General features: G+C 42.8%; 1 protein-coding gene across 1 annotated transcript in view; it reads left to right on the plus strand.

The window, feature by feature from the left end:
* The window catches only part of LOC124722067 (solute carrier family 28 member 3-like), a 398,190-nt gene that overhangs the window by 237,413 nt on the left and 138,218 nt on the right, over nt 1-22,559 (plus strand). The window contains exon 4 of the mRNA XM_047247266.1: nt 12,715-12,789. Coding sequence (XP_047103222.1) covers nt 12,715-12,789 — 75 coding nt within the window. The remainder of the gene's footprint in view (nt 1-12,714; nt 12,790-22,559) is intronic.

The raw sequence follows: 22,559 nt of genomic DNA on the forward strand, positions 1-22,559 counted from the left end.
ATTTTGGGCAGCACTATCACTTCTGCAAACTTATTCTCCCGGTGCTCAACAACAAATGGAGGCTTCGTATCCAGAAAGGAGTTCCCATCGATTTTGCTGCACACTAAATAACGAGGCGATTATGGCTCTCTTCTTTCCATAGCCCTATGTTCCTCCAATGGTGTAGCTAGGGATGGGAACAATTTGGGAAAATTGGCTGGAAAAAGACTGTGCTCAGCTGCCGCTGAGTGCTAAGAGCATGCTCTACCTCTGTCACAGAATGCCTCCTCACTTTCGAACTCTCTTAAGGAAGTCAACTACCTCATCACACTTAATACTACATATAACTGCATAAAGTCGGTAATATAGATGATTTTATTACGGTGACCATCTCCCCCTATGTTGCTGGGAGACTGAAAATTTGTTAAAATATCTCACCATAACGAAAGAACGTCTGATTGTCATTCCCACTTGCGAATCATATTCCTGGCATTCTCGGCCTTGCTTCCACCCTCCTGGCGGCATGTAACTGATATAAAATTGATTGACTAATTAATTAGACTGATCACGAGAGTCCCATTGCATGGTGAGTAATTTTTTCCTGCAGTCGGATTACACTCACCAGGTTACAATTACAGACGCTTTTGTGAGAGGTCACCTCTCTGTGGGCTTCCCACAATGAAGATAGTCACATCTTCTGGTACCAAAATGGGTGGTAACCGTCGTCAAAGAGCTGAAGATTTCCAAAGGTAATTACATTCTGTCTGCTAGTTGCCTTGTCATGTTGGTTAAAGTAAGTCACTTAGAATTCTGATATACCGCTCCCAAACTAATCCTGGTGAGACCTGTTGTTCTATGGGAACAGATGGGTGTGTTTTATCCCCCCCCCCCCCCCCGGTCACAACCACCCTGCTCGCCTAGACGCCGTCACTGGGTTGCATGTGAACAGCAGCCACTGCCACCACCGGGTCGTGAACCTCCACCCACTTGTCAGGGCGGTACCGCTCACGGCAACAAGCCACACTCTCCATACCAGGCAGGTTTTAATAGTTCCAGACTCTCAAAAGTCGTCCTATCCTTCTCAGAAGGGCTGGGTGCTTAAATGTCCCTGGGGTAAATAGCAGCATGTTGAACAATAAGTTTCCCACCTGCAAACCGAAACGTTTTGAGATGTCGTTTCGAAATATCCTGGAAAGGCTGACCCAGTGAGCAATAGCAAAACACTCGTCTGCTGAACACCCCATTCCAAATGCATATGAGACTGCAGACCTCGGTTCCCTCAGAATACAGCCCAGTAGAAGCGTTCCTGTTGGCTCCCTACAAATCAGTGGGTGGATGCTTAGAGAAAGCGGAAAGACGATGTTCCTTGTGAGGAATACTATTGAGGACCGACGTTTGAAAATCACTGCAGAAGGTTTCTACTGCCACCAACATACTTTTCACCTAAGGACCACAAAGATAAGATATGAGAAATAAGCGCTCATATCCAGGCATATAGATAGTCTTTTTCTCCCTCGCTGTATTTGCGAGTGGTATAAGAAAGGAAATGACTAGTAGTGGTACAGTGTACCATCCGCCACACACCGTACGATGGCTTGTGAGGTATGCAATCAATGTAGATATAAATTTAATCTACTTATTAACATCTCAGTTCATCCATTTATAGACACAGAGAACTAACAGAATAATGTTGTCCTTTATTTATTGAGAAAACAAGAAAAAAATACGGGGCTACTGCTGGTGATAATCTTTCGGTAAAAACCTACGTATTACTCCCTAACTTTCTCATTGCAGCCACTTTACAAGACGAATATGAGGGGCTAAGAGACTGTATTGAGCTAAACTCTCAACTTCCTTTTTCGTCAGGGTATCGCTTACCTACCGTATTCCCACGAACCCTCCAGTCTTTGATGTATAGCATTTTAATCCACCTGATTTCGACGAGTAAGAGATGTGCCCCTCCAAATCACAGACCCCTGCTAATTCTCTTGAAATCCCACCACGTCCCAACAGCACGGTTCCATATTTAGAAGGCTGTCCAGTCCTCCATCCATCACTGACTAGGTAGAGAGCTATCACAACGAGAAATATAGCACACTACCACACAGGAGAAAATTCACAACCGCGCAGAGTGTACATAGATTACACAAAGAAATTCAGAAGCATAACACCTAAAATTCATCAATATCGAATGATTACCTATAAATATCCCCCTTATTTGAATTAATCTTCTTTGTCGTATTCCTATGATTACTACGCTAGAAATACGACAATGTAATCGTGTCATTTTTTTGTTGAAAGTACAGCCTCTCTCCCTCACTCTTCCTTTCCCCTCTCCCACCCTCCCTCCCCCCCCCCTCTCTCTCTCTCTCTCTCTCTCTCTCTGTGTGTGTGTGTGTGTGTGTGTGTGTGTGCGTCTCGATCTCTCTCTCTCCATCCTTGTTATTTTTATAACATTCAATGGAATAAAACTACGAACTATAAAACTTTGCTAACGTCACCTGGTAGAGAACTCGAGAAGACCATACCCGACAGACTGCCAATCAGAATACAAGGTTCCTGTATTTTTTTCTCACTGAAAGCTGTACACTGCATGGTGTAAGGTAAGCTGCTCCCTCAACACTCAGAATGACTGTAATTAAAGGCAGAGGCGGTGTTTCTTATTGACAAAAATATGGAAGACATCACAACATAAGTATACTGGAAGAGTCTGCAACATTGTGGGGCATTTCCAAACTGCTGTCCGAAGGTGACGACCTCTTCATTAAATTTAATGTTCCACAGTGATGGAGTAGCACATGTCTCAGTGTTACGTTTTCAAAGGTACCAAGAGCATTGATTCCTCACATTAGTGGTGCACATTGCAGCCAGGTATATGATCACTGTTTTGGTGTCTAGGTGGTGGTCATCCTGACACCGTAATGTGTGGACACCGCATCTTCCATTTTTATGGCTTACAATGCATAACCACATGACGAATAAGGGAGTATTCTGCAGGACGTAAACCCCAAGAGCATGTTTTGTGTGCACCATCAGTTATCAGTCACACCAGTGGAGGAATGGAAAGATTTTCATACATGCATGGGGTAATATAAGTACCCTCTTTCCTCCGAATTTTTGGCATGTTTCCGTCAACTTTATGTATTTACATCAATTTTCTTAGTTTTACCAGGTTTTCCATAATTACCCAATTACTCAAGTTCCAAACCACCTCTCTTGTCAACAAAACATTTCATCGTGTTGATCTCATGATGCTATCAGCCAATAACATCGCTGCATGGTTCTCAGTTTCTGTACCATCGCTAAAACACCCCCTCTATTACTTTGCGAGTGCTGTATACATGTGGACATATGCAGAACTAAAAAAAATGGTTCAAATGGCTCTGAGCACTATGGGACTCAACATCTTAGGTCATAAGTCCCCTAGAACTTAGAACTACTTAAACCTAACTAACCTAAGGACATCACACACGCCCATGCCCGAAGCAGGATTCGAACCTGCGACCGTAGCAGTCCCGCGGTTCCGGACTGCAGCGCCAGAACCGCACGGCCACCGCGGCCGGCATACGCAGAACTCTTACACTGTCTACATTACATGACACACATACCGTTCCTTAGTGTGGGAAATAGCCATCAGTGGAGAGGAGGTGCAAAAACTACGTTCCTTAGCCGAAACACTTGATAAATTCGGTAACATTTAATTACGATTGGTCGTCTTTCCCTTGATGGATGGGAGTCATAAAGAATTCACGCATTCGTAGGATAAAGTCAGAGGTTTAACGATCTCGCCAACACCTTTGACGATTACCACCCTAAGAAAAGAATCATATCCATAGCAGCACTCTGCCCTATGTTTCAAAACGAGCAGCCCTTCGTTGAAACTATAGGCTAAAGATCGTGAGCAACACTCAAGATGGTCTCTCTATGCATCTTGTAACTATTCCTCTGTCTTTAACCAACCCTCCCTGCAACATAGTCTTCGATTTAATTTGGGACTGGCCAGAAGTAGGAGGGCATTGTACCCGCTACAATCCACGTCTTGTGAAGAAACAGATCGAGATGAGTGCCATGTAATCAATACATTTAGATATTTTGCTTTCGGAAGGAGCATAACATGTGTTCCTAACATGCGCAACCGACCGACACTAGTAGTGTAGACTGGTATTCTCATTCCAATACCGTCAATGGCATTTTGCGAAGGCTGTTGTGTACCAATCTTACTCATGTCACCCATCCAACTGCACACAATCTCTGTAGATGCATGCATGCAGGTTAGGACTCGTTATTGGTATATAGTAGGTACGAGCCTGATACATGTTGTGGTGATATAACAGATGGTTTATGCATGATGGAACTCCAGGTGGAAGAACTTGAAAAATTTTACGTAAATAACTTGTGTTATCAAACTGTAGTATTGTTTTAGTGTTTGGATTCCATTCCAAGTAGTTATTGGAAAGAGAGAAAGGATCATAGAACATTAACACACACTCCTAAGGGTGTACAATTCCGCACATAAACGTGTTATAATGTTAAAATAGTTCCGTTTCCGATATATTATTTGTGTGGAATGCAACAGTGTTAATATTCCAATGCAGTAAATATACTTCTAACACTTGACATACATTTGCCCTACAAGATTTCTGTCCCACTCATTATGGTGAGAAACTATTTCCTTCTACACCAAAAAGAAAAAAAAAACATTGATTCTTTGTGTTACGTGTATTATATAGGTTTCCAGAGGTGTATAGCACCGACTGTTCACATACGATTATGGTTCAGAAATTATGCTATGCTCGCATCAGTTGCATAAAATGATGGTCAGCAACGGAAAATACATGATACAACCACATCTTATGAAGGAATAAATAAATGAAAAACAGCTGTGAAATTATATTCCATGGTGCACTAACTCCTGAACGGAATACAGTCTTTTCCGCATACAACAACAGTCAAGCAGTCGTATAGACAGGGGTTGGAATACCTCACAAACTGACTTAGAATCACTGCAATTTTGAAACTCAAGTCTCGATTTATGTCCAAGATGTGGCAGGGAAATGAAGTACTTCGCATACATCTTAGTTTGTCTAGAGGATGGTGCCGAAATGGTTTTCTATCCATTTGGTGGACATGATTCATCACACATGCGTTGGAAGTCCTTTGTTGACTGGTGTATGAGGAGGTTTACTATTAACTATTGCAGGCAGATAGCGCTCTAAGTCACGCCCAGAACACACAATTGTATACGAGTCGAACGCAGGTTATATAACACAACTAATAAAGCCCAAGAGAACAACAGAAAAGAGTGGTTAAATGTGTAGTAACTGACTTGTCACAATATGTTCCTCTATCTAGAATGCATCATCAGTTTACCATTAAATCCTACCTTGCTACAACCCTCCCTCAGCCGATTACTCCATCTACTTTCTTTCCTCTTTTAACGCAGATCCATGTCAATTTAGAGGGAGATGAGTTACTTTTCTAGGAAAGCATCCAAGACACAGTCAACATGCATATATTCATATTACCTCGATTGACATACTGTACAATGATTTTAAAAGCCCTGCAGCAACTGTCCTGTAAGGTATCTGCTAGCTGATACCACATGATTGTGATTGGTAGACAGTACATAGAAACACATGGTGAATACTGTTTTTTGCAGTTTAAAATATTTAAACAGTCTTGCACAGGCTCAAACATGCGATGCATTCTGTACTTGTATATTTCAGTCTCCAGGCTGGTAAGGCGCTAAGGAGGACATAAAGTTTATCATAGTCACATGTCTGGACACTTCATAAAAATCTGTAAGGTCTTTGCTGATAACTCTGGGGCCACAACTGGGCTTGTGATGTGGCATATACAGATTTATTACTCTACATTTGGTGGACATCTACGTTAAAAATCTGTTCCAGCCGCCTAATTACTGTCCACGATCATTTACTGTTTCCCTAGTTCCCTGTGCTTCCATGTCGACTTTTTCTAGCATTCTTCTTCTTATCACATACTCATTCCCATGCACAAGAATTTTCCTGCACAAAGCGGACTCTCTTAGTTTCCATCAAATTTTCCACATTTGAGAGGGGTTGCAACGAGGCAGGATTTAATGGTAGACAGATGATGTATTCTAGATTCAGAGAGATGTTGTGGCAGGTCACTTATCACACATTCAACCATTTTTGTCTATTGCCCTCTCGGGCTATAGCAGCTGTGTGAATAACTTGCGTGCGTTTTGTGTGCAATTGTATGTTATTGGGGTGATTTAGAAGGCCATATATCTGCAATAAATGCAGAGAACTGTCCAAGACCGTCCCACTTGGAGAAGACTGCTGAAAGCCTACCTGAATCCACGACTCGAAGAGGCCACATCATTTAATGATTGAATTGGCTGATGATGATGATGATGATGATATCTGCAACGTTAACATCAAACACCCCCATACAACAGTCAGCAAAGGACTTCCAACGCATGTATGATGAATCATGTCCACCAAACCTATGAAAAATCTATTTAGACACCCTCCTCTAGACAAACGAAGATGTAAGCGAAGAACCCGATTTCCCAGCCACATCTTGGACATAAATCGAGTCTTCAGTTTCATAACGGCAGTGATTCTAAGTCAGTGACTGGGGTTTGTGAAGTACTCCAATCCCTGTCTATACATCCGCTTGACAGTTGTCGTATGTGGAAGAGACTGAGCTCTGTTCACAGAGCTAATGCAGCAAGGGGCGTAATTTCACATGTCAGACACTGCTCCTATGCATTTGTTTATTTACTCATAAGATGTTGTTTCGTGTATTTTCCGTTGCTGACGATCGTTTTATGGGACTGATGGGAGTATAGTAAAATTTCTGAACTATAATACACTCCTGGAAATGGAAAAAAGAACACATTGACACCGGTGTGTCAGACCCACCATACTTGCTCCGGACACTGCGAGAGGGCTGTACAAGCAATGATCACACGCACGGCACAGCGGACACACCAGGAACCGCGGTGTTGGCCGTGGAATGGCGCTAGCTGCGCAGCATTTGTGCACCGCCGCCGTCCGTGTCAGCCAGTTTGCCGTGGCATACGGAGCTCCATCGCAGTCTTTAACACTGGTAGCATGCCGCGACAGCGTGGACGTGAACCGTATGTGCAGTTGACGGACTTTGAGCGAGGGCGTATAGTGGGCATGCGGGAGGCCGGGTGGACGTACCGCCGAATTGCTCAACACGTGGGGCGTGAGGTCTCCACAGTACATCGATGTTGTCGCCAGTGGTCGGCGGAAGGTGCACGTGCCCGTCGACCTGGGACCGGACCGCAGCGACGCACGGATGCACGCCAAGACCGTAGGATCCTACGCTGTGCCGTAGGGGACCGCACCGCCACTTCCCAGCAAATTAGGGACACTGTTGCTCCTGGGGTATCGGCGAGGACCATTCGCAACCGTCTCCATGAAGCTGGGCTACGGTCCCGCACACCGTTAGGCCGTCTTCCGCTCACGCCCCAACATCGTGCAGCCCGCCTCCGGTGGTGTCGCGACAGGCGTGAATGGAGGGACGAATGGAGACGTGTCGTCTTCAGCGATGAGAGTAGCTTCTGCCTTGGTGCCAATGATGGTCGTATGCGTGTTTGGCGCCGTGCAGGTGAGCGCCACAATCAGGACTGCATACGACCGAGGCACACAGGGCCAACACACGGCATCATGGCGTGGGAAGCGATCTCCTACACTGGCCGTACACCACTGGTGATCGTCGAGGGGACACTGAATAGTGCACGGTACATCCAAACCGTCATCGAACCCATCGTTCTACCATTCCTAGACCGGCAAGGGAACTTGCTGTTCCAACAGGACAATGCACGTCCGCATGTATCCCGTGCCACCCAACGTGCTCTAGAAGGTGTAAGTCAACTACCCTGGCCAGCAAGATCTCCGGATCTGTCCCCCATTGAGCATGTTTGGGACTGGATGAAGCGTCGTCTCACGCGGTCTGCACGTCCAGCACGAACGCTGGTCCAACGGAGGCGCCAGGTGGAAATGGCATGGCAAGCCGTTCCACAGGACTACATCCAGCATCTCTACGATCGTCTCCATGGGAGAATAGCAGCCTGCATTGCTGCGAAAGGTGGATATACACTGTACTAGTGCCGACATTGTGCATGCTCTGTTGCCTGTGTCTATGTGCCTGTGGTTCTGTCAGTGTGGTCATGTGATGTATCTGACCCCAGGAATGTGTCAATAAAGTTTCCCCTTCGTGGGACAATGAATTCACGGTGTTCTTATTTCAATTTCCAGGAGTGTAGGATGTGAATAGTGGGTGCTATACACCTCCAGAAACCTCTATAGTGCATATATCACAAAGAATCTATGCTTTTTCCCCTTCGGTATAGAAGGTAGTGGTTTTATCATCTTAAAGTTTCTCACCACAGTGAGTGGGACTGAAAACTTGCAGGGTGAAGTATGTCAAGTGTTGTAAATACATTTACTTCACTGGCGTATTAACAGCATTGAATTACACATGACTAATATATTGGAAACCGAACTGCTTTAACATTATAGCATGTTTAATTGCGGAACCGTGTAGTCTTAGGAGTGTGTGTTTATGTTCTACAATAATTTCTGTCTTCCCAATACCTTCTTGTTATGGAATCCAAACACTGCAACAGTATTACAGTTTGATAGCACATGTGATTTACGTAAAATTTTTCAAATTCTTCCATCTGGAACGCCATCTCCTTCTTCTCAACTGTCTGTTGTATCATCACCACACTCTCAAATTATCAGACTCGTATCTACTATATACCAATAAGGAGTACTAACCTCCTCAGCATGCATGCGTGCTTCTAGAGAGATAGCCTGTAATAGTATGGGTGACGTGAGTGAGACTGGTACAGAAGAGCCTTCGCAGAATGGCACTTACGGTATTAGAATGAGAATACCAGTCTATACTACTAGTGACGGTCGGCTGTGCAAGTTAGGAACACAAGTTATGCTCTTACTGACAGCCAAATATCTAAGTGTATTGATTACGTGGAACTCAGCTGTTCCTTCACAAGACGTCGAATGTAGCAGATATAGTGCCCTCCTACTTCTGGTCAGTTCCAAATTAAATTGAAGACAGTGTTGTAGGGAAGGAATACTGAGGAATAGTTACAAGATACATAGAGAGACCTCTAGAGTTTTGCCCATGATTCTTAGCTGATAGTTTCAACGAAGGGCTGCTCGTTTTGAAACAGAGGGTAGATTGTTGCCATGGATATGATTCGTTTGTTGGGGTGGTAATCATCAAAGGTGTTGGTGAGATCGTTAAATCTCTGACTTTATTCTGCGAATGCGGGTATACTTTGTGACTCCCATCCATATAGGGAAAGATGACCAATCATAATTAAATCTTACCGAATTTATCAAGTGTTTCGGCTAAGGAACGTAGTTTTTGCACCACCTCTCTACTGATGGCTATTTCCCACACTAAGAAACACTATTTCTGTCATGTAATATAGGCAGTGCAAGAAAAAAAAAAGTGTGTGAATTCCTAAGGGACCAAAATGCTGAGGTCATCGGTCCCTAGTCTTACACACTACTTAAACTAACTTATGCTAAGAACAACACATACATACACACACACACACACACACACACACACACACACACACACACACACACATCCGAGGGAGGACTCGAACATCCGGCGGGAGAGGCCGCGCAATCTGTGACATGGCGTCTCAAACCGCACGGCCACTCCGGGCGGCGCAGTAGAGGTTTGGGATATGTCCCCATGTATACAGCACTCCCAAAGTAATAGAGGGTGTGTTTTAGCGGTGATACAAAAACTGAGAACCAAGCTGCAATGTCATTATCTGATAGCATCATGTGATCGACGCGATGAAACGTTTTGTTGAGAGAGAGGTGCTTTGGAACTTGAGTAATTGGGTAATTATGGAAAAACTGGTAAAATTAAGAATATTTGTGTAAAATACATAAAATTGACGGAAACACGCCAAAAATGCGGTGGAATGAGGGTACTTACATGGCCCCATGCGTGTATGAAACTCTTTGCATTCTTCCACTGGTGCGACTGACAACTGATGGTTGCGGTGGGATGGGGTCGGTCGTCTGCATTCTATCACTTATCGAAAGTCCACCTACCTCGATATGCTTCTTCCGACGTCCCTTCACTCTGTGGTAGCAGACACGTGCGAGGCAGTGTAAAACAGCGTTGATGAAACCACTACCTAATCTGTCAGAGAGGTTACAGTTCGTAGTAATTGACGGAAAGTCATCGAGTAAAACAGAAGTGATTTCTGGCGTTCCCCAAAGCAGTGTTATAGGCCCTTTTCTGTACCTTATCTATATAAACGATTTAGGGGACAATCTGAGCAGCCGTCTTCGGTTGTTTGGAGATGACACTGTCGTTTATCGACTAGTAAAGTCATCAGAAGATTAAAAAAACTGCAAAACGATTTAGAAAAGATATCTGAATGGTGTGAAAAGCGACAGTTGACCCTAAATAACGAAAAGTGTGAGGACATCGACATGTGTGCTAAAAGGAACTCGTTAAACTTCGCTTACACGATATATCAGTCTAATCTAAAAGCCGTAAATTCAACTAAATATCTAGGTATTAGAATTACTAACAACTTAAATTAGAGAGAACACATAGAAAATGTTGTGAGGAAGGCTAACCAAAGACTGCGTTTTATTGGCAGGATTCTTAGAAAATGTAACAGACCTACTAAGGAGGCTGCCTACACTACGCTTGTCCGTCCTCTTTTAGGATACTGCTGCGCCGTGTGAGATCCTTACCAGATAGGACTGACGGAGTACATCGAAAAAGTTCAAAGAAAGGCGGCACGTTTTGTATTATCGCGAAATATGGGAGAGAGTGTCACAGAAATGATACAGGATTTGGGCTGGACATCATTAAAAGAAAGGCGTTTCTCGTTGCGACGGAATCTTCTCACGAAATTCCAATCATCAACTTTCTCCTCCGAATGCGAAAATATTTTGTTGACACCGACCTACAGAGGGAGGAACGATCACCACGATAAAATAACGGAAATCAGATATAGGTGCTCATTCTTTCCGCGCGCTATACGAGATTGGAATAATAGAGAATTGTGAAGGTGGTTCGCTGAATCCTCTGCCAGGCACTTAAATGTGATTTGTAGAGTATCCATATAGATGTAGTTGTATAAGTTGCATTGATATCCGACTATGTTGTCTGGGTGCTTAATTTTTTTGTCAATGAGTGTATTTTAAAATACACACACCTAAAAAATGTTTTGCATCACGCGAGTTCCCAGAACTCCTGAAGATAGACGTTGACTGTGGATATTGTATCACAGACACAGTTTCTTTGACTGTTTAGAGCTGTCGCTAAACCCACCCAAGATGTAAACAACTATGCATAAGCAGCGCCTATTAGACGGAGGGGGTCCGACAGCCCATCAGTTCCAGTCATTTCACCAGGGTGGAGGTACACGGCTCGTGTTGCCTGCAGTTCAACCATGCCTAGACTTTCAATACCGCGATTCGATCGCGCCCGCATTGTTACTTTGTGCTAGGAAGGGATCTCACCAAGGGAAGTGTCCAGGCGGAGTGAATCAAGGAGATATAGAGAGACAGGAGCTGTCGATGACATGCCTCGCTCGGGCCGCCCAAGGGCTACTACTGCAGTGGATGACCGCTACGTATGGTTTATGGCTCAGAGGAACCCTGACAGCAACGCCACCATGTTGAATAATGCTGTTCGTGCAGTCCCACGACGTCGTGTTACGACTCAAACTGTGCGCAACAGGCTGCATGATGCGCAACTTCACTCCCGACGTCCATGGCGAGGTCCATCTTTTTAACTACGACAACCACCACACTATGCAGCGCGGTACAGATGGGCCCAACAACATGCCGAATGGACCGCTGAGGATTGGCATCACGTTCTTTTCACCGATGAGTGTCGCATATGCCTTCTATCAGACAATCGTCGAAACGTGTTCGGAGGCAACCCGGTCAGGCTGAACGCCTTAGACACATTGTCCAGCGAGTGCAGCAAGGTGGAGCTTCCCTGCCTTTTTGGAGTGGCATTATGTGGGGCCGACGTACGCCGCTAGTGGCCATGGAAGCCGCCGTAACGGCTGTACGATACGTGAATGCCATCCTCCGATCTATAGCGCAACAATATCGGCAGCATATTGGCGAGGCATTCGTCTTCATAGACGACAATTCGTACCCCCATCGTGCACATCTTGTGAATGACTTCCTTCAGGATAATGACATCGCTCGACTAGAGTGGCCAGCAAGTTTTCCAGAAATGAACCCTATCGAACATGCCTGGGATAGATTGAAAAGTGCTGTTTATGGACGATGTGACCCACGAACCACTTTGAGGGATCAACGCCGAATCGCCGTTGAGGAGTGGGACAATCTGGACCAAGAGTGCCTTGATGAACTTGTGGATAGTATGCCGCGACGAATGCAGGCATGTATCAATGAAGAGGACGTGCAACATGCAATGTGTGGTTTTCAGGAGCAATAAAAAGGGCAGACATGATGGTTATGTTGATCTCTATTCCAGTTTTCTGTACAGGTTCCGTAACTCTCAGAACCGAGATGATGCAAAACTTTTTTGATGTGTGAAAGAAAAGTTGATGTGAGGGGCTTCATGTTATCTGTGTTCAAAATATGCAGAGAATCGGAGCTAGAACCGGTTGAAGAGTGCCATAGGATCTCAAGCTGAAACTGTGGTTTCTTTTTACAGGACATGGCAGCCACTGGGAGCACTGCAGAGCTGATGGGGGATGGTCATAGGCATGACGACTCACATTCACTACCGGTAAGCATCAGCTGTTTCCCACGCCTCGTTTAGTAATAAGTTGCCACTTATGAAGCAGCAGTACAAGTAATGACATGCAACCAGAGCTATTGCTATTATTGAGTTTATCTCAACGGTCTTAAAAATAAGGTAAGTCCTTTTACTGCGCGGTAAACGATCATGTCCAGATTTTTTCATCTGATGACTTTTGGCAGAAACGCTGGAACGGCTAGCAAGGTTCTTCAGGTGCAGCGGGGATGGAATAATTATGGAAAAATTATTTCTTTGTCTCAGAATAATAGTTACAAGCAAGCACAGTTCTAGGCCACTTTAATTTCGGGAAAAAGGAACATAGTATCGTATTCGGTAAATTAATTCACGGATTTATGACTACATCTCGATGTATAACAGAAACAATATTTCGGGAAACGACCACATTGTCAGCAGCAGCTTGGCTGGCGTACTCTTTAGGGATTGGAAACCTACATTAGACGGACGAGACAGGAACTTGACACCAGCTTCTCTTGAATACCTGTCCACTGTATTAACAACCAATCTTATCTCTCGTGAGATATCACTGCTGCACGATTCTGGTCTTGTTGTATGGAGTGTTGTTCTGCTGAGAAAAGTTTGGTTCGTTGGTAAATGTTTCGAGGCTTTTTTTATCCGTTTTGGTTGCACTGGAGTGTATAAAAACTACAGAGCTCGTTAAGAAATTATCATCTTCAGATACCTGTTGTGCTTTGTTATAGCAGTGCGTCCCATGACATTCATTGAACATAGCACCTCATACTGAAACGCACTATTTTCAGTCAGTACGTTGAGACGCGATGCTGTAGCAAGGGATAATAATTATCTGAAGATGATAGTTATTTCTTACCCGAGCCTTTAATTTTTGTATGTAGTTGTGCTATCAAGACGAATAACAAAAACCGCGGTCACAAGTGACCACTGTCTAGTCCAGTACGGCTGTGTCATGATTCACGGAAAATGCGATTTCATTTGGGGTAAACAATAGTACTGAAGTATTCCATAGCTTTCGTAATGCCTCTTGTAACAAGCAGTTCTATAAATATCCAGATGAATGTTCGCTAGGCTTTACATCACAACTGTCCTGTCTACGTCCTCTGTTCTCCGGAAAGCCTAGAAATCTCACTCGATTGTAAACAATACATAACGTCTAACATCATACCTCTGTACAGGAAAGTAGTTTCAGCTGGTCAGTGATCCAATCGTAATTCCCCCGTAGCCACTGCAGTCTCACCCACTGTTGTGGCTGGTACCCACAAACGAGTCGTCTATTGCGGAACTCCATTTTAATCAATGTACGCTGAAGGGTGTGCTTCGAAACACGGATGCTTTTCGTAGAAGTTCGCTCCTTTAAGTTACAGACGGCTGTCAAAAGTGCGTTAGAGGGCGCGTGAACCTCTGACTCCCACGTAGCTGGATGAGACTTAGATGACCAAGGCCTGGTCTTGTAGGGCCTGCCAGTGGATACGTTGTCAGTTCCAGTAGATACTAAAGACAGCAGGCGAGCCTCCAGCTGGTCTCACCATGTCTGTGATATTCTTCTCAGAGGCTGGTCATTACAAACCGCATTTTGTACAAGCTGCTTCAACCCATTTGCTTTCTCCATGCTGTGTAGATGCTCACGCTGAACAAGGTGAGCTCATTACCTTGATAGAGTGGTCCTCAAATTACCCTCTCTGATCTCTGTATACAAGGTCTGGTCAGAAGATAAACGAACATTTTTAATTACGTGTCAACGGAGATATTTAGTGGTATGCGACCGGTAGCACTGACATCTGCAGTTACCTATATCTACATCAGTATCTCCTTTGCAACCACGTGTTTTGTAGTGTTTCAATTTCGAGATACTGTTATTTGAGTGCAACGTGTTTGAGTGCTAGTGACGAGATTTGAAATGTGCGATTTTCCTGCCGCGCGGGATTAGCCGAGCGGTCTAGGGCGCTGCAGTCATGGACTGTGCGGCTGGTCTCGGTGGAGGTCCGAGTCCTCCCTCGGGCATGGGTGTGTGTGTTTGTCCTTAGGATAAGTTAGGTTAAGTAGCGTGTAAGCTTAGAGACTGATGACCTTAGCAGTTAAGTTCAAAATGGTTCAAATGGCTCTGAGCACTATGGGACTTAACATCTGAGGTCATCAGTCCCCTAGAACTTAGAACTAATTAAACCTAACTAACCTAAGGACATCACACACATCCATGGCCGAGGCAGGATTCGAACCTGCGACCGTAGCGGTCGCGCGGTTCCAGACTGAAGCGCCTAGAACCGCATGGACATTGCGGCCGGCAGCAGTTAAGTCCCATAAGATTTCACCACTTTTTTTGCGATTTTCTGGAATAACGATGCAACGTAAAATTTTGCATGAAACTAGAGAAAACTTCTATAGAAGCGTTTCAAAGTTTGAAACAAGATTACCGAATGACGATCTGGGTCATACGCAATGTTAAAAATGGTTTTCACGATTTAAGTGTGGTCGTCAGTCAATTGAAGATAATCCTCGACCAGGAACTTCTTCCACTTCAGTTGACTCTCACGTGCGGAAAAGGTGAAATAGTGAACCGTGTGCACTATCAAGGCGTTTGCAACAGTTGCGTGAAAAAGTCCGCAAAAAGAGACAAGAGTTGTGGCGAGACAACTCATGGTTTCTGAACCACTAGTATGTGCCAGCACACTCAGCTTAATCAGTTCCTCAGTTTTTTGCCAAGAATCAGATGACTTTCCTCCTGCAACCTCCTTACTCGCCAAAACTGGCTCCTTGCGATTTATTCTCAGCTCCGAAATTAAAATCATCGTTGGAAGAATGCCATTTTCACAGTACTGATCACATCAAAGCAAATTCATCACAGACGTTAAAGGCATCACGAATCATGCTATGAAGGATTGTTTCGCTAAATGAAAACATCGATAGGGAAAGTGTGTGAATAGGGGAGGTGAGTACTGTAAAGGGGACAAGTGTCAATAATTTGTAAAATTGTTAATAAAATTTTTAAAAAATTAAGTTCGGTAATTTTATGAACAAACCTTGTATAAATGTCTTAGCCGGTATTGTGGTAGTTCTTCAAGGTTGTTCCCAGAGATTACATGTTTTTAACCAGTGGTGATCTCCCAAACTTAATGTTATATAATTCAGGAAGAATGATAAAAGTTTGTGCTTGTGGCAGAAACTGATAGCTGTCCCCAAACACAGACCGTTGCATATGAAGTCCCTTCTGTAGTTGAAAAATGGCATCAGCTGTAAGTTTCAAGAGTCAATCAAATAGGTCAAATGTCTTAGTGTAGCATTAAAAGGCCTACAAGGTGAAGACATAATTATAACGTTGGATTTCATTGAGAAGATACTGGGTTATCTGCAATTGAAGATACTAAGGAGTTATTCATGCAGCCCTCCCCTGTAAAGGATCTATTTAAAGTCAGAATGAACGGAAAGTGGGAAAAAAAATAGAAAAGTCTGCCGATTTGTAATTAGTTTGTTTGGTCGGCAAAAGAGTGTTTCTAAAACCCTGAACAAGCTCTGTTAGGAGGTCACACAGAAGAACTACTTTCAATATTGTGATTACCATACCTGTCTTCACAGAGAATTTTAGAACACATTAATCTTGGTTATGTTCATGTAGGTTAACAGCTCACTAAATATGTCGATCTGTGACATAACTATTACATTGTGTAGTAAAACTGATTCTTTGGGAACTTGCGAACTGATCGTTGGAGCCATGTACGGCCATTGAGAGTAGTTCTTGGTTGCCGAATGTCAAGAGGTGACCATACGGCTCCTAAATATTTTCCTGAAATTATCTACAGCTACGCTGTAATTACAATTATAGAAATGAAATATCGTTGCTGAATTGACTTAAGATGACACTTAGCAAATTAGTCTTCAATAAGACGAAATTGGGTTGCGAGGAGGCGGTTCAGTAATGTTGCCAAACTCGTCTTAACAACTGACAAATTTCAAGTTAATTTGCAACCCAATCAAATTTGCAACTAATGTTGGCATTATTATGCTGAAGTTACTTCCAAATTCCAAGTCTTGAAGAACGTAGAAAACTGTTTAATTTCCAGAATAAGCACACAAAAGTAACTCGAAGTTTATACACGATAGCTCACACTGTATCAAACTCAAGTCCACGAATTGTAACTCGCGCCAAATTCAATCGGTCGTGAGCCTCTACTCAGAAAGTATAGAAGTCACACTTTGCGAAATATATCTGTCACTACACTCTAGAAACAGGATTTTCTCCAAGTCCAACAAATGACTGTGACTTTATTGCTGCCCAGAACGACAGCCTGTTTCTCATAATAGTCGTGACACAGCCCTGTCATGTCAATCTCCACACAACCCTCGGATTGGTGTTATCCCCACTATTGTATCTGGTCACTGTATACTCAGAGTACACCAGCAAGAAATATATTGTACAGCATTTAAACAACACAAACTAAATTAATCTAAATACATAAGTATGATATCGCTGATGCACTAGACAAAATGGTACCTATGACGTAATTCTTTTCATATCGGGTACTATAGGGTGGTCCATTGATCGTGACCGGGCCAAATATCTCACAAAATAAGCGTCAAACGAAAAAACTACAAAGAATGAAACTTACGTTGCTTGAAGGGGGAAACCAAATGGCGATATGGTTGGAACGCTTGATGGCGCTGGCATAGGTCAAACGGATATCAACTACGTTTTTTTAAAATAGGAACCCCCATTTTTTATTACATATTCGTGTAGCACGTAAAGAAATATGAATGTTTTAGTTGGTCCCCTTTTTCCGCTTTGTGACAGATGGCGCTGTAATAGTCACAAACATATGGCTCACAATTTTAGACGAACAGTTGGTAACAGGTAGGTTTTTTAAATTAAAATACAGAACGTAGGTACGTTTGAACATTTTATTTCGGTTGTTCTAATGGATACATGTACCTTTGTGAACTTATCATTTCTGAAAACGCATGCTCTTACAGCGTGATTACCTGTAAATACCACATTAATGCAATAAATGCTCAAAATGATGTCCGTCAACCTCAATGTTCAAAAAGTCTCTGAGCACTATGGGACTCAACTGCTGAGGTCATTAGTCCCTTAGAACTAGTTAAACCTAACTAACCTAAGGACATCACAAACATCCACGCCCGAGGCAGGATTCGAACCTGCGACCGTAGCGGTCTTGCGGTTCCAGACTGCAGCGCCTTTAACCGCACGGCCACTTCGGCCGGCCAACCTCAATGCATTTGGTAATAAGTGTAACGACATTCCTCTCAACAGCGAGTAGTTCGCCTTCCGTAATGTTCGCACATGCATTGACAATGCGCTGACGCATGTTGTCAGGCTTTGCCGGTGGATCACGATGGCAAATATCCTTCAACTTTCCCCACACTTCCTGTTTCCTTAGATAACATAACTATCCGGCGAACGGTCCAGACACTTGGATGATGTCGTCCAGGATACCGAGCAGCATACATAGCACACGCCCGTTGGGCATTTTGATCACAATAGCCAGACATCAACACGATATCAACCTTTTCCGCAATTGGTAAACGTTCCATTTTAACACGGGTAATGCATCACGAAGCAAATACCGTCCTCACTGGCGGAATGTTACGTGATGCCACGTGCTTATACGTTTGTGACTATTATAGCGCCATCTATCACAAAGCGAAAAAAGCGGTCCAACGAAAACATTCATATTTTTTTATGAACTGCACGGATATGTAATGAAAATGTGGGTTCCTATTTTTAAGAAAACGCAGTTGATATCCGTTTGACCTATGGCTGCGCGGCTGGTCCCGGCGGAGGATCGAGTCCTCTCGGTCATGGGTGTGTGTGTTTGTCCTTAGGATAATTTAGGTTAAGTAGTGTGTAAGCATAGGGACTGATGACCTTAGCAGTTAAGTCCCATAAGATTTCACACACACACATTTTATGGCAGCGCCATCTAGCGGGCCACCATAGCGCCATCTGCTTTCCTCCTTCAACCTAGACACGTTTCTTTCTTTATAGTTTTTTCGTTTGACGCTTATTTTGTGAGATAGTTGGCCCCATCACGATCAATGGACCACCCTGTATAGTACATGGTTGTTTGCTAGTTCTAATTTAGCATGAATCTTTTGTATAGTAAAATAAGTTAATAGTAGACTGCCATATCAATTTATTTAAAATCAACTGCAGATTCCGAAAGTTTTTTTTTAGCCATCTTGAGAGATGTTCAGAATTTAAATACCTCACACCGTTCGCCCCTAATTAAGATACTTATTATCCAAAGTTTCCAGAGTCAGTAATAATAGCAAAAGAACATAAAACTAAAACTTTAATGTTATTACTATTTACTGCTCGTACACAATCTATTTCATTTTTTTGTGTAGCTGTTTTTAATTATTACTAGCGAAACCAACAATGATTCTCAGTTGGTAAAAATGTGTGGGAATTGGATATACGTTCTAATCTCCTTCTCCTCCTCCTCTCCATATCCTCCCCCTCTCTCCCTCCCTCCCTCCTCCTCCCTCTCTCTCTCTTCAACTCCTTCTTCTCTCTCCTCCATTTCTTCGATCCCCCCTCTCTATTGAAACATCCCCTTAGAAAAATTAATGAATTACTATGCTGATAAACCTCTTACGATATCTGATTTTCAAACAGCTGAGCAAAACTGAACGTACTCAGACTTTTCTCTCTTTACTTATTCTGATCAACACTAAACTGACACACAATATTTTTAACGCAACAAAAGAATGGCCCTGACTAACAATAACCTATACCTTTCATGAATCACTTACCTCACAAAAATCTTCGTTACTCGAACTACTGCAATACAGCGAGCGCCAATACTGCCAGCTAAATAAAAGATTCTAACAACTGAAGGCACTAACTACTGATAGGCATAGTTAGCAGATGAAAGATTTTGATAGAGAACAAACAATGTATTTACCTTAATAGTGTTCGAAAGTCATTATATATATATATGCAAAGTACCCATAGCTTGTCATCAACAATGCAGCGTTTGAAGAGTATGTTGTTTCTAACCAGATAATAATGCCGAATCTGTGTGTGTGTCTTTTCATGCCATTTACGTTTGATGTCTTTCCAAATTGGATCTTTATCTTGTTCATGAGCAATGTCCTTTAAGTTTTCAAAGGCGACTTTCTGAATGTAAAGAATACTGAAATGTTTCTCGAGGTTGCCTTCTGTGTTACTTTTCTCAAGCCCAGCCGGTGCGCGTGAGAGTGCGTCTGCAACAATGTTCTCCTTGCCGGGAATGTAGACTATTGTGAAGTGGAAATCTTGCAGAAACAGTGCCCAACGTTTTAACCTGTCATCATTTAATTTTGACATACGAAATTGTAATGCATGATGATCACTGTATACTTTTACGTGCTTACCTGAAAGAAAGAAACGGAATTTGTTAAATTCCCAAATGATAGCTAAAGCTTCTAATTTAGTAACGGAATATTTTTTCAGATTTTGTTAGCACTCGGCTAGCAAAAGCAATGGTTTTCTGAACAGTAGTGACATTTTCTGTGACTTCTTGAAATAAATGGGCACCAAGACCGACTTTAGAAGAATCCGTGCTAAGGCAGAATTCTTGTGACAGATCTGGATGAGCTAGTATTGGCGCGTCAAGTAGCGCTTCTTTCAAAGAATTGAATTCCAACTGTGCCTGTTCGTCCCAGTTCCAAACGGTATTTTTCCCAGTGAGAGAACAAAGTTTTGGCGTAACTAGAATTTGCATATTCAGAAAACGACGGTAAAAATTTACGAGACCTAGAAAACCTCGGACTTGTTTTTTTGTGGATGGAACTGGAATGGCTCTGATTGCTTCTAACTTTTCAGGATCCGGCTGAATGCCTTCAGAAGAAATAATGTGTCCCCAAAACTTCACCTTTGTCCTACCGAATTCAGACTTTTCCAAGTTAACTGTAATTCCAAATTCTGCAAAAATACGTAACACAGTGTTGAGGATGCGTTTATGTTGTTCCCATGAGGCATCTGCTCTGAGAATATCGTCCACATATAAGGTGATGTGATGTTTTAAGAACACAGGTAATATGGAATTTAGCCCGCGAATGAATGCTGCGGAAGAAATGTTGAAACCAAAAGGAAGTTTCCGAAGTTTATAACAAACGCCGAAACAAAGAAAAGCTGTGTCTTTTCTACATTCTGGACGAAGTTCGATCTGATAAAAGCTGGATCTGAGATCAATAGAAGACAACACTTTTACACCATTAAAATTTTGAAGAAGTCTTCCAACGTTTGCGGCCTGTCTGTTTCAGGAATGATGATAGTATTGATTTGCCTCGAATCTAAAACAAGCCTGATCGATCCATTTTTCTTCTCAACAACATGTAATGGATTGTTGTATGAACTTACTGCAGGCTCAATAATGCCCTCGTCAAGCATAGATTGTATTTCTGTTCTAACACGGTCCCTATAATGTGCCGGAATTACGTATGGTCTAACACAAAATTTAGTATGCTCACGAACACGAAATTGGTATTGAAATCCCTTGATTGTTCCTGTTTTGTGAGTAAAAACTGTGGAATGTGCTTGTAAAATCTCAAAAAGGTCCTGCCTGTCAGTGTCATTACAATTCTCAATGGTTTGAATTTTATTCTGAATTAACTCATTAGTATCAAATACGCCGTCGATATCATCCCTGTCAATACTTGCAGAGTGATTGTTAGTGTCAAGTTCCGTCGAAAATTCCGAACTGTTGTCTAAGAAGAGGTTCAAAAAATGGTTCAAATGGCACTGAGCACTATGGGACTTAACATCTATGGTCATCAGTCCCCTAGAACTTAGAACTACTTAAACCTAACTAACCTAAGGATCTAAGAAGAGGTAAAGCCGATTAATTTCCTCGTCATGGTTTGAGAGCCAATCTTCAAATTTCAAGGCTATTGACTTACCTTCTTTCTCTAAACTTATTTCAGCATCGTGAAAGTTTAAGACTGCTTTGTATTCATTCAAAAAGTCTACTCCCATTATAATAATGGAACAATAAGAAAGTTCATAGAGAAGCTGTGGCTTTGACAAAAGAATTCTAAGTTGGTTTGTTGGCGTACATCTACACTTTTTCCAAAAATTGCACCTTGTAATTTAATTTTATGTAAAGGAGGTGTGGGGGAATCGATCGATTTGTTGCATTTGCTAAAAGCTGTTTCATTAATTACTGAAATGGGACTGCCAGAGTCAAGTACTGCCGTAAGTTTTACGTCATTTACTGTAATGTGAATTACAGGATATGCAATGTTGTTCTGTTCTAAGTCGTATTCCTGGAGTAAAATGTCCCTAATGTCTTCCATTTTTACGTAATTACTAGCCACGGCAGCAACGTCGTCAGCTTCATAAGTACGTTTTGTGGCTGCCAGCGGTGTGAGTCATTGCCTACTGTCTCTTTGTTGGCGTGCATCGTTATTGGGATTATGAGACCTAACTTCCACAAATTCACCTTGCCGAGAGGGTCCTGCCCTGTTTGAATCCCGCCAGTTCTGATGAAATTCAGGTCTGTCGTTATGTCGGTAGTTTTCATAGTTTCTTGTTTATCGGTCATGTGGTGGATAATTTCTCCCAGAATCGTAACTGCGCGGTGGACCGTTGCGTCTGAAGTTATTCTGTCTCCCTTGATAATAATTATTTTGGTTCCCACATTGTCTGTTTCTCTGATTGTCTCTGTCATAGTCACTACTGGGGAGAGGTGATCTTTCCCCGTAATTATTACTACTCTGCCAACGGTTGTCATAAAGGGGGTGTCTCTTTTGGTCACGATTTGCGT

Source organism: Schistocerca piceifrons, chromosome X, assembly GCF_021461385.2.
Source record: "Schistocerca piceifrons isolate TAMUIC-IGC-003096 chromosome X, iqSchPice1.1, whole genome shotgun sequence".
Lineage (NCBI taxonomy): Eukaryota > Metazoa > Arthropoda > Insecta > Orthoptera > Acrididae > Schistocerca > Schistocerca piceifrons.